The 13,893-nt window shown below is 37.0% G+C and overlaps 1 protein-coding gene across 1 annotated transcript in view; it reads left to right on the top strand.

Annotated features, from left to right (window-relative positions):
- Positions 1 to 7,599, top strand: part of RPGR (retinitis pigmentosa GTPase regulator) — a 41,283-nt gene extending 33,684 nt beyond the window's left edge. Inside the window, exons 12-14 of the mRNA XM_082069455.1 lie at positions 863 to 969; positions 2,410 to 2,475; positions 3,522 to 7,599. Coding sequence (XP_081925581.1) covers positions 863 to 969; positions 2,410 to 2,475; positions 3,522 to 6,023 — 2,675 coding nt within the window. The 3' untranslated portion in view covers positions 6,024 to 7,599. The remainder of the gene's footprint in view (positions 1 to 862; positions 970 to 2,409; positions 2,476 to 3,521) is intronic.
- Positions 7,600 to 13,893: the final 6,294 nt, after the last annotated feature.

The raw sequence follows: 13,893 nt of genomic DNA, 5'->3' as shown, positions 1-13,893 counted from the left end.
GTACTTTTCACTCTCTGTTATCTAGGATAATAAGGATTTGTAATATTCTGGCTAATGCAAAAGCCTGGATAACAGTGCCACTGGTAGTGCTGGATTTTTGCACAGATTCTCTAGAGCAGTTGTTGGACTTCACACTGGTTCCTGAGTATGTGTGATTTCCTGGGAAGAGCAATGCTGAAGAGTGCAGAATGCAGAGCTGCTGTGTAAAAATTAGCTCAGATTTATTGGACAGTTAAATCCAATTTGAAAGTAATTAATTCAGTTAGAATTAAGCTACCAGCATGTCCATTAGCATTTTTGGTTCCAGGAAAGCAATGCAGTGAGATTTGAAATGCCTTTAGACACTTCTGAGGCCTAAACCCTCAGGTTTTATGCCATAATAAGCTGATCATACACCTGATTAATTTGATGTGAACCTGAAAATTATGTAAGTACATTTTTATGATGCTACATTGGAGTTAAACTCACTGTCTCTTTATCCATGACACATATAATGTGCAATAGATTATAGATAATATGACTGCAGCTAATTTAGTCTAATTGGTACACTATTATTAAAAAGATTATGCAAAAGCAGCTTTGTCCCATGTAATATTTATGCTTTGAAAGCCTGCAAAACTACTCAGAGATCTACAGCCCACAGAGGCCAGATTACTAAGTTACCTCTAATGTTAATACTGACGAAACAGGGGTGGAAGCATTTCTGCTGTGCTTTAGGCTGAGGGAGTGAGGAATCTCAGGACTTCAGTCCTGTGTCAGTAAAATAGAGATAATCTCTATTTTACAAGAGTGGGATGTTCTGTTTGCTATATATTACTCGTTCCTATGGTATTTGTTTATTTGCCCTTATTTTACCTTAAAGAAAAGAATCCTCAAAAAGACAAACCTGGTGAAGGCTCTGCTGAAGAAGATTCAGATAATGAAAATAATGACAGAAATCTTGGAGATACAACTGACATCCTAAATATGGTAATATTTTCCACTAATGAATCCATCATTCAGTCCTTTTTTATGCAGGGAAGAATAAAGCAGCTAAATAATAATTCAGGTTCCAGTACAGAACTCCTGGCTCGCCCGAAATGTAATATGTGGCATCAAGTACCGACATACTGTTACATAAGTGTGCATTTAATATAATCATTGTCCAATGCTTAAGTTTATTTTCATTTTCCAAGTAATGTTGTAATATGAGACTGAAGCAGCCCCAAGTAGTGCAGCCCTTCCCTACACTTCAGCTCTGGATATCAGAAAGAAGAAGGATGCTGGATACCACACGGTGATCTTGATCTCTGACTTTCCTCATCTTGATGATTTCCAAAAGAAAACTGCAGGAAATGAAGCAGAGAGCTGTCTTTTCCTGTTCCTGGAAGAGCTTTTTTAGTACAGATGGATCATATTAAAGGGAAGACCAAAGTGCAGACATTTGGATTATTTCGTGATCCCCAAGCATGTTCCTACATATTTCTTTTATTTTAAAAATACGTTCACCTTATCACTTGTGCACCTTTCCAAAACATTTTGTTCTCTCAGCAGATAGGGCATGTCCTGGCCTTAATGGAGTGCACTGGAAAAAGTGGTGGTTTTTGTCTTTTTTAAACTTCAATGGAATGGAGACAAATGAGACTCTGTACTCAGCTCAGGATATGTTGTCAGTTATGCTGGAGAAATTGCACATTTTACAAAATTAGGACTTGTTGGTACTTATGGTACTTAATAATTTAGCAATCTGTTGGTCCATACCATTTATTTAACAGTTATAAAACTTTCTTTTAATTTACAATAAGAAAATTATTTTCAGATATGATGCACAACATGGCCTTCATTAATTTACTGAGACATTATTGCACACTTTTTGTGTTAGATTTCATTCTCCTTTTTGGTTTTGTACCCATTCTGAATTAATTGTAAAACATTTATCAGAATGAAACAGTAAATTTGAAAAAAGTCTGTCAGGAAAACTTGACAAAAATACAAAGAAAAATTCCTAGGAAAATTTCTGCTATGTAATGTTTCTTTGAATGAGTTATTTCAAGGCTGTGGTATCAAACTGGTTGTTAAGTTGAACGTTGTGATGACAAGGGAGTAAGGTGTTATATTTGTAGCCACAATTTCGCAGTGGAAGGTGGATCTAAAATGTGCTTGTGGGTTGTAAGAGAGGGCATGTAGCTTTCAGTCTCTACAGACAGTTTAGATATTGACATCTGAGCTGATTACCACTCTATAAGCAGTAAATGAGGGAGTGGAAGTGAAATAGGTGAGGTGAGCAATCATACATATTTGTCTCAACCCGAACTGTGCCATAAGACTAAAATGTTCCTATAATAGCTGTGTTTAGTAGAACTGGGCTTTGATGCTGCTTTCCCTATTAGTTATATATATTTTTTTTAACAGAGATCTCATTTTTTGCAGACACATGCAATGAGATTGAATCCCAGTGACCAGTCCTTGAAATTATCACCACTCCAAAAACAAAAGGTACTGTAGCTGATTTTATATATATATATATATGTATATATTTATACTTATACTGATGTTGAAAAGATCTAGAATTCTTGTATTATCCTTGTACTTTATTGTTTTGTTTGGAGTTTTAAAAAAGCTAGGCAAATTTTGTAGGCCTCCTCTTGCTAATTTTCTGAATATACATGAGGTAAAATTCTAAGCAGCTGACTGAAGTCAGGGAGAATTTGTGCAGACACATAGAACTCCTCATATCCAGCATAGTTTGAGATGAGAATATATAATATTTCAGCAGTTTCAAGAGCAACGGACTATCATATACACTTTGTAACTTAATCTGATACTATACATTTGTACTGGTTTGTTGATATTAAAATATTTTAATTGACTTCTAGGACACAATGTAAGTAAGGATTTTATTTACAGATATTCACCATGGAGTATATCTAGAGGAGCAATAACACTGGCTTTAACTATGAGATTAAAATACTTATGTATTATCTTTCTATCACACTCCTAAAGTGATCCCACCATTTCAGCATGTAGTATATAGAATTTAATTTTATATTTTAAAAATTATTCTGTAGAGTTTGTTAAACAAGTGTAAAATTTAAAGCAGAAGACAACAGATATTTGAACTTAATAGAAATAACATAACAGTGAGTGCATCAGAAGATTTCCCAAGGGGAAAGGTGGAGGAAGGTGTAAGAGAACTGTAGTTCTTTTCTTCTGTTTGCACAGCCGCACACATTGCATATGCTCTAGCTTATGGGACATGATGCTGGCTGCACAGTTTTGTTGTGTTTACTTTGAGTGCTTGGATAGTGAAAAAGGTGTAGTAGTACATTTGCCATCAGCAGAACATTACATTCTTCTAATATGTGCACTTGTAAATCCATTGCATGTTAAATACCCTACCTTTTATGCTATCTTTTAGTTGCCTCACACAAATTGTTTCTTTTCTTGTTCAGATGTTTTTGTAACCTTTTTTCTTTTGCTGTCATTTGTCCTTAATGCTCTCCTTCTTTCTTTTTTAATTTTCTGCTTCTCATGTGGAATAGAAGAACAATAAAAATGTGCAACTGAAAAGAGATGGTAAGGGTGGGCTGAAAAACAAGGATTCTGATCTCATTAAGGAGGGCTCAAAATCAGACTTTGGCTCTTTACAAAAGCAGTCTTCACTTTCAGAGCTACCAGAACAAGATTTGGAAAAACGTAGTGCCTTTGTAGGGAAGCCTGTAGCCAAAAAAAATACAACGAAAGGTAAATCTGAGCATTCACAAAGTGCTAGTACTTTGAAAAGTGGTGTTCAACGAATTACTAGGGACAAATGCAGATTAGTGAAAAGGGAAAAAGAACATGTGGAAAATCCAGTATTTGTCAAAGAGAGTGTAACTGAAAAACAAATTCTGAATGAAAAAACAAACTCTTCCAATAAAAAGTCAAAAGCTGTTAAATCTAAGCAATCCCTTAAAATAGATGTACTTCCTTCTGCATCCAGGGATCAGCCCCAGACTGATTCATTAATAGTACAAAAATACAGTCCTGTTAAAAAGCAAGGTAGTCAAGATGCAATAGAAAGTCAAAACAAAATAAAGGATGTTGTTGAAAAATCTGATAAATGTGAAAGAATATGCGTCAGAGGAGACGAAGGTAGTAAAGAGCAGAAAGGGTTTAAAAGAAAGGATCAGTTTTTGAAACAAATAGCTGTAACTATGTCGTCATCTTCAACTGAGGAAAGTAGTAATGATCTTGCAAAATACAGATTTAAGAGTAGGGGAAAAGAAGAGGACTACTATAAAAGCGGAGAGGTCCAGAAGGCAATGAAAACAGTAGAAAAAGTAAAAGATATGGACTTAGAAAAAGAAGACAGTGAAACTGAGGAGATGCAAGCTCCACAAAATGAGAAAGACTATGTTGAAGAGACTGATATAAAAAGCCCAAATGAAGAAGAAACAAACACTGAAGCTAAATCTGATGAAGACAGAGAGTTAGAAATTAAGAATGAGGAGGAATCTAATCAAGAGCAGGAGAGTGAAGTCAGTGAAAAGGGTGAAAGTGGAAAAGAAAAACTGCATGAAACAGTTGAGAGTGAAGGTGAACTAGGGGAGGAAGAAGAAGAGAGTGAGGTTAAAAAAGACAGAGATGAAGTTTCAGTAGAAAGAGATGAAGACAAAGAGGAAAAAGATAATGAGGAAGAAAGTGCAAGAGAGGAATCACAGGCTGAAAGAGACACTGAGAATGAGGCTGCAGAAGAGGTTGAAGAGATTAATCAGGAAGAGGGCAAAGAGCAAGGAGATGAGGAAGGCAGGGTGATGGAGGAAGAAGAAAAGCTGAGTGAGGGAGAAAAGGAGGATACGGAGGAGGAAGAGGAGTATACAAAAGAGGAAAACACTGAAAAAGAAAAGGAGGAGCATGTTAAAAGTGAGGGAAGAGATGAGTGTGAGGAAGGAGGTGAAGATAGAGAGAGGGAGGAAGAAAAAGAGGTAGAGGCAGAAGAGGAAGGAAATGATGAGCAGGAAAATGAAGGAGAAAACAAAGAAAAGGAGAATGAAAAAGACAAAGAGGGTGAAGAGGAGGAGTTAGAAGAATCATTGGCAGGGAGGGAAGAAGAAGAGGTATCCAAAGAAGAACAGGAAGAGGAAGATGCAAATAGGAAGACTACAGAGGTGGAAGAAGAAGGAGAAGAGGAGGAGGATGAAGTGGAAGAGAAAAGAGAAGAGGAGGAGGAGGAAGAAGAAGGAGCAGTGGGAGAAGCAGATGAGGCGGAGGGGGAAGAAGATAAAAACAAGGAAGAAGAGGAGTGGGAAAATGAAGAAGAGCAAGGGGAAGAAGAAGATGAAGAAGAGGGACCAGAGGTAGAAGAAGATGAGGGAGCAGGGGAGGAAGAAGAAGAAGGAGTTGAAGAAGATGAGGGAAAAGAGGGACTAGAAGAAGAAGAAGAAGAGGGAGAAGAAGAGGAAGAGGGAGGGGAGGAACAAGAAGAGGAAGAGCGAGAGGAGGAACAAGAAGGGGAAGAAGGAGAAGAGGGAGAAGAAGAGGAAGAGGGAGGGGAGGAACAAGAAGAGGAAGAGCGAGAGGAGGAACAAGAAGGGGAAGAAGGAGAAGAGGAAGAGGGAGGAGAGGAAGAAGAAGGGGAAGAGGGAGAGGAGGAACAAGAAGGGGAAGAAGGAGAAGAGGAAGAGGGACGAGAGGAAGAAGGGGAAGAGGGAGAGGAGGAACAAGAAGGGGAAGAGGGAGAGGAGGAACAAGAAGGGGAAGAGGGAGAGGAGGAACAAGAAGGAAAAGAGGAAGAGGGAGAAGAAGGAGAAGAGGAGGAAGAGGATGTAGGAGAGGAGGAAGAAGTAGTGGAAGAAGAAAAATCAAAAGGTAAAAAAAAAATTTTTAGTAATAAGCTTCCTCAGAAGAAAAGCAAAACCAGGGAGCCAGAGAAGACAAAAAGTGCTGCTTTCCCAAACAACTCTAAACGAAGAATAAAGTCTAAACAGCATGTAGCAAATGGTTTACATAATTCAGAACAATTTTGGAACAATGTGCTACCTCATTATTTAACACTCAAGTAGCATAGGCTGCTGGAGATGCATTTTAAGCCTATTCAGGAAACTTTGATGCTATGGCAGATTGATTTTTATCACTTAATTTTTTTTTAATGTAGTCAAAATATATTATTATGCATATGCTGAAAGTGCCAATTTATTGGAAAACACTCTAGAAAATGTTTAGATTTGGGAAGCTTCTATGACCGATATCATATAAATCATTGATACAGTCGTTTGCACAATCATGTTTATCACATATGACACAGATATTTAAAAATAATTGCTGAGGAGGCAAAATGTGTTTGCCTCTTAATGAAATTATAGTGTCATGATGACAACATGAATTATACATTGTAACAGTGTGATCTGCTTTGCCTTTGGATCAGATTTCTCAAGGTAATATATCAATTTTCATTGCAGGATAGCTTACTTGTTAATGTGCCTTCTATGAAAAGAGTGTCAGTAAGTTATCAAAGTTAGATATTTTTAAATTAATTCCCCCTACTTTTCTTCTGTTCATATATTGGTAAAATATTTGAGTACTCAGCATAAATTAAAAAAATGGTCAGTTGCCAAATTTACATGAGTCAGTAGATATGAGGTAAATGGCAATACAAGCCTCAGTAAATGGTGGCCTCGGCTGTTTTGAAGGCCTTAACATTGACTTCTTATTTTGGTGTCAGCACACAATTGTGTGCAAAAAGACAAATACAAGCCTCAGAATCTGGCCAAGATTACATTAGAGTCAGAATGCATCTGTTGAGGGATAATTTTTGGCTATCACATTTGGCAATTAGAAAAAAATCAAGAATTTGAAAATACACACCTGTAAAACATTATTTGCTTGTGTATACTGTGCTATAAACAAAAGATTCAATATCTGCCTACAAAAGACTAAATTAAATTACTTATCTAACTCTAAGGTTCTCCAGGAGGGGAATATGCTTGTTGCAACATGAAGTGTATATATGTTTTCAGGATCTAAGACTAAGCTTCTCTTCATTGGAAGAGATTTGTATATTTCCCTCCAAAAATTATCTGTGATCTCTGAAAAGAGGATGTTGTAATAAACCAGGAAGTCAGATGGAATAGTAGAGAAGATGGCATGAAAGTCTGAATTCTTTTTGAGAAAGACAAACTATGTTAGTACTTCTGGAGTTTCCTTAAAGTATGCAAACAAATGTTGCAAATTATTTTTGTGACTTCATAAGATATTGCATTACTGTTTCAACCGTTAGTGGTAGAACTGGCAAAAGAAGGGACAGGGACTCATCATACAGTGTCATTACTTAAATACTGTGGGTGGTCAGAGAAATTTTTGTAAACAGATCTCAGTATTGCCGTTCTCTAGAAAAATAGCTATTTCAGTCCTATTTGAAAATGAAGGCAGGAGAAGAAAGGAGTCAGAATGAATAAATATAATTCAATAAAGGTGTTAATAGAATAAATAATGTTAATAGAATCAATACTTATGTTGAGATTATGAAACATTTTTAATGTTGTTTTGTAAGATGCTGGCATTAAAGGGTCTTTGACACAATGTCTCCAGAATTTCTTTTCTAAGAAGACTGTAGTAGATTAATAGTTTGCCAGTAGATTCTAGTTCAGCTCAATCCTTCTTACCTCAGTCACCCCTTCCCATACACTGCATTTGAATGTGCCGTATGCCCTAACCGTAACAAAAAGTTAGTCCGGTGACTGTATTTCGTCCCTGTGAAATTTGTTTCAAGCCTTGGGATTTTCTGGAATATATTGTCTTGACATCAGCATGTGTAAGTCTTTGAGAAAGGGTAAGTATCTTCATATTCTGGTAGAGTGGAATCTTTTAACAGTTAAATGGACTTCCCAAGAAAACAGCTCTCTCTAACAACAAAGTCCTCCGTTATGTACTAGAAGTGCTGCATTATCACAGACCTGCTGTGAAAATATTTGCTTTTGAAACTAAGTGGAGCTAAGCTGTGTTGTTTTGTCTTTCTTAGGAAAGATTAGGATGTTACTGTGATTAAATTTAGAGTAATATTGAAAAGTATTTTTATAGGCCTAAAACCATGTTTCTTGGATATGACATCCACTTATTCGTGATTCTGAAATTCAGCTCTGGAAGAAAACTGCGCTCTAAAAAAAAGTCTGTCATTTCTTATAAAAGTATTTCTTAGAGAGAGGCGGGAAAAAGTGAGAGCACTTTGAAGAAAGTGATTTCCAGTTCCCCATAGGAATGGCTCTTCATTTACTGTTTGGCTGATGCTTTTAATGTAAATCCTTGGGCAAACGGGGACCATTTGTTGTTCCTCTCTTAACATGCGCTGATAGCATAAGGCTTCCCAGGAGACTAAAGGAAACCAAGTTATGGGCATCTCCTCTGCTTTGTTTTGTCTGGATGAAAATTCATTGAATTGAGAACTGATTTTATATTGTTTTATGGATCATTCCTGTGGTAGGGGAGAGGCAGAGCATTACTCCAGCGCTTCTAGGGTTTTCCACAGAATCGTTACATAAACTGTACACTGTGCCAATGTTTCTGGGCTTTGGGGGGACTTTTGGAACTCCATTAGTGTAACGAGTGGAATTTTATTTAGCTTGACTCATACTGGTTTATAAAGTTTGGTACTTGTGGTTTTGTGGAAATTCAGTATGTCCTCAGTATTTATTCTGGGATACAAAAAGATTTATGTGCAATATGGCAGAAGTACTGGACTAGTTTTTAGTAGAGAAAAAAAATCCTTCAGTACAGGGAGAAACAACAGGCAACTGCTCATACCAAAGGTCTGTCTAGTTCAGTACTTTTTTTCTACCTGTGGCTACTGATGAATGTGTGGCAAAAAAACAAAACCAACCAAACAAATAAAAACACTAACAAACAAAACAACCAGCAAACAAAACCCACAAGATTAGAGCAAACATGTAGCATTACTTCTCCTGTGTAAATATTCAGTATACCAATATATTCAGTATATTCAACAACCTGCGGTTCAGAAGATGTGTTTATTGTATTTAATAGCCACTTTTTTTCCATGAATTGCTTTCAGTCAGTTTTTAACCCATTTTATCATCCAGTATGTCTTTTGGCAAACAATTCTTAGATTACAAGTTATTTGAAGAAGTAACTCATTTTTTTGTCTTGAATCTGTCTTTTGGTACCTTCATTTGACATCTGAATGTTCTTGTATTAGAAAAAAGGGCATTTATTCCCTCTTCATTATTTATTCCCTCATGATTGTCACACCAAAAAACTGTTCAGGTATGTGGTTTAAATCAAATAAAGATCGAGCTGCTTTGCTGATTTATTAGTAACAGTTAACTAGCAATCAACCAACTACACGTTCAAGACCAAAAACTGCGATACATCGTTGTTAAATACAGTGTTGTTAAATACTCTAAAACATATGATAGTGATAAGAGGAAGAGCATCTTTGTTAATGCAAACTGAATTGTTTCTTAGTGCATATAGGCTGGATTTATGAACTGTGTACTCATCTGAACTTCTGTGTATTGTCTTTAATTTTATAATGAATATTGTGGAAAGCAGAATCATGCTTAGCAATAACAGCATCTTCAGACAAAAGAATGTTGTCAGATCTGTAAAAAAGGGCAACATAAATGTAAAAGGGCAAATAATTCTCAACTCATTTCTAAACATACAATTCCAGTAATGGTCAGTGTTTAGTACTGTGGCATTTGATGAGCAACTGAGCAAATATTTCGCTTGCACAAATGGCAAACCTATAGTTTGTCCTCAGTTAAGTTCTGAGTATGTTCGTGATCTGAAGTCACTCACTGAATTGTAACATTTTTGTACACTTATTCATATTTTAATGGAGAGAAGAGAGGTTTGCTTTTGCATATTGAAAGGATTTTTAAGAGGTAGCTTTGGTGTCAGAAAAACACGTTGCTGAGAGCTACAGAAGCTTTATTTTTCTATTCCCCCCAAAAAAAAAGAGCAAGTACACTTAATCGCTGTCTTTTTTAAGGATTTGTGATAGTGCCCATTGCTTCTTTGCTTGGCAATGTCATGCTATAATAATTTAAACAAGTATTAATACTGTTATCTTAGTTCCAGTATAAGTTGGGGAATAACCTATTAGAGAGCAGTGTAGGGGAAAGAGACCTGGGTGTCCTGGTGGACAGCAGGATGACCATGAGCCAGCACTGTGCCCTTGTGGCCAGGAAGGCCAGTGGCATCCTGGGGTGTATTAGAACGGGTGTGGTTAGTAGGTCAAGAGAGGTTCTCCTTCCCCTCTACTCTGCCCTGGTGAGACCACATCTGGAATATCGTGTCCAGTTCTGGGCCGCTCAGATCCAGAAGGACAGGGAACTGCTGGAGAGAGTCCAGTGCAGGGCAACAAACATGATTAAGGGAGTGGAGCATCTGCCTTATGAGGAAAGGCTGAGGGAGCTGGGGCTCTTTAGCTTGAAGGAGACTGAAGGGTGACCTCATTAATGTTTACAAATATATAAAGTGTGAGTGTCACAAGGATGGAGCCAGGGTCTTCTCAGTGACAACCAATGATAGGACAAGGGGTAATGGGTACAAACTGGAACACAAGAGGTTCTACTTAACTATGAGAAGAAACTTCTTCACAGTGAGGGTGACAGAGCACTGGAACAGGCTGCCCAGGGAGGTTGTGGAATCTCCTTCTCTGGAGACATTCAAAACCCACCTGGACACATTCCTGTGTAACCTCATCTAGGTGTTCCTGCTCCAGCAGTGGGATTGGACTAGATGATCTTTCCAGGTCCCTTCCAATCCCTAACATTCTGTGATTCTATGATAGTTATGAAAATATTTATTATCAGGGCCCTGAAATGTCAAGTGTAAAGGTATTTACCATTCTGTCTTTCATAAGTGTCTCAGCATTGAAAAATCAGACGTGACTCTTTGCTTTCTGTCTGACGTAGACTGCAGGGCAAGCTGCTGGATTGTTCAAGGTTCGTTGTTGTGGGTTTAGAGCTTTGTAATCTCTCATGTGTACGTCACCTTTCACATCGAGTTGCACTTGTGGTTTGTGTGAAATGTAAAGGATTTGTGGTTTCATTTTGAGAATGTGAGAGAGAGCTAAACAGAAGTAGCTCTAAGCAGAATTTTATATTAAACAAAGCCTTTATCTGCACCTATACTTTTAAGGATATAGATCACAGTAGCATTGAAGCATAGTATTTCCCATTCCCTGTGTACCTATGATAATACAAGAGACTGTGCTGTGCTGTTCAACTGGAAACTCAACAATAATCACCAATCAACTGTGATTTGGGGATTGCGAGCTGCCCTGACAGAGGCTGGCCTGCTTACAGGAGTGTAAAATACTTACTGTCATTCCATCCAGCATCTCGCCAAGGCACAAAACAACTCTCATTATTAGAAACACAGCAGCAGAAGAGCTGCAATATTTTATCTGTTTTACTATGCACTTCATTTTCACCTCTGAAGAGTAAAGCAACAAAGCAAACCTGCATGTGTCCTGTATCGAGTAGCTGGGTTAGCACTTTCACAAGTACCAGCATGATGTGGAGAACAATTGCACGGGGAAGCTGGTGAGACTTGTGTTACTAAGTTGGGTGTGCCTTGAAAAATCCACCCATACAAGATGAGAATGGGTTTAATGTTTATGGATGGTTGGACAGAAACTGCTTCTTTTACATCAGATGGTGGGTCTCCCCTGAGAGACCCACTCTTGCAGGCTGGGGAGATTTTAGCAGTGACCCGTGGGGCTTCCTTTTCAGGAATGTACGGAGAACAGAGAATCTTGAAGAACTTTCCTGCAGGTGGTGGTGTAATTGTTGAAAATTTGCTTTTATCCATATTTTTATCTAAGCACTGAGTAATAGCCAGCATGACAAAGGCAGGATTTCACCAAAAGCACAGGACTTTGGAGAGACATGCAATACTCTAAGCTATGTGGCATAATAAAAGCAGAAAGTAGTGACTGTCCTCATTCACTTGCAAATACGTGGGAGCTGCATGACAAACTCCAGATGCTCAAACTTTTTTCTATAAGAATTGGGAAAAAATGCACATACTGCATCCAAGTGTGGGCTAATATTCCCAAGTTAGTTTTTCTCTGTATCTGTTAGCATTAAGAATTCATTTTGTATGCAGCATAATATCTTCCAGAGACACACTGAGTTTCTGAGAGAACATCAACATATTTTGATTTGGAGTCGCTCATTATATTTCATCTGTTTTGCTTAAGTGCCCAGGAGTTATTTTGTTATGCTATTTCCAAGTGACTGAATATTAAAGGATATTTATGTTACTCTGTAAAATAGCTCATGAGAGATTATACTTGATGTAAATAGCCTCCAACTTGTCTTGTGATTCTTCACAAAACACCTTAAAAAATTCTTTGTAGTTCTGTAGAGGTTTTATTCCCCTTTTCACTTTGGGAATTGATATTAATTATTTGTTCTCCAAAGCAAAATTTTTGTGGAGGTAACAGTTTTGTATGTGAAAGATGTAGTATATCTCAGCTATTTCAGGTGCTGATTTATCTTGGGGAATAAATTAAAAAATAAAATGTTCTGGATTGCTGAAGAATGAGAATCTTTTAGATAACTCTATTTAAATTGTTTTTGTAGTGAACATTCAAAATCTGAAAAATCTGAAAGTCCAAATACTGTCATTTTTAGAATGTAGTTTTTAATTAAAATTTTGTACATTGTTAAGTAGTTATTTATACTCAAACAAGAATGCAGAAATACATATTTCCCCATGTACACCTCCAGCAGCAAACTGACAAGCCACAGACTGCTTACACCAAAGCCAATTGAAATAATCTTTGAAAATCAAACCAAAAAATCCTTAATCAAAAAACAGCTGCCTACTACTGTGTAATAAATGTCAGTGTAATAAATCTGAATGACACCTGAAGTCTTGATTAATAAATTTAATCAGATTAATTCTCTTAATGCAAATCATGTGCACTGCCAAGCTTTGAGAAAAGTGCACAGATCTAAACTTGTAGGTCTTTGTGTCTGGCTTTTAGTAAACAACATATATTGCATAGTAAAGTACTGGTAAAGAAAAGACTTTGAAGCACAACAATGAAAGATGAGTCTGCGCAATCAGTTTCTAATGACATTATTTACAGCTGTGTATTCACTATTCCACTTTCCTCAGAGTGACACCATGCTGTTGGAGGACGCAACTGTAGTATCACAAGTACTATTGTGATTAGTCATCACATATTCAGGATAATCAGTGAATCACCATGTGGCCATCTACTACTTTGAAACATTTTCTCCCATAATATTTACAATAAGGCATAAATATCTTTATAGTTCAATTTTTGTTTGACATGTAGCAGTGGAAACTCATGCCTGGCATAAAAATGACTTTCAGTTGTTTCACTGTCTGCACAGTGTGCCTAAAATTATGAGTTCAGCGTTGCATTAGTTATTTATTATATTCCAGGATACTTACATGACAGAAACATTAAGGGACTGTTCTAAGTATCTGGTGATCCATGTCAGGTGCTCTTGACATAAAATTGTACAGTTAGGAAACCAAGATAACCTAGTGAAAGTCTAGGTGTTAACTTTTAGACGAGGTATGGTGACAGGCTCAGCTTTTTATTGAAAATTCTTTTAAGTGTATTCAGCTGAACTCTTCTGTTTGTCTCCATGATAATATATAGGAAGAGCCCAGTTTGGCTTCTTAACTGCTTTGTAATTGAAACAATAAGCTTTAAAATCTCTCATTTGAGTACTCTCAAATGAGTACTTATGTCTGAATTTTGTCAGTCATCAAACTGGACAGCTTTCTTTAGTAATCATTAAAGTGAAAGATAATTCTCTATGGTTTAGAGTAGCTGAGCTAATAACTTTTCTGTATTAGTAGCTACAAAATGAAAGCCCAGTTCAAATTCCCGATGGCAAATGGCTAGCACTATGTGGATAT

The sequence above is a fragment of the Streptopelia decaocto genome (genome assembly GCF_964273445.1).
Source record: "Streptopelia decaocto genome assembly, chromosome: 1".
Taxonomy (NCBI): Eukaryota; Metazoa; Chordata; class Aves; order Columbiformes; family Columbidae; genus Streptopelia; species Streptopelia decaocto.
Note: the sequence above shows the minus strand (reverse complement) of the source record. Positions and strands in the feature narration are given on the sequence as shown.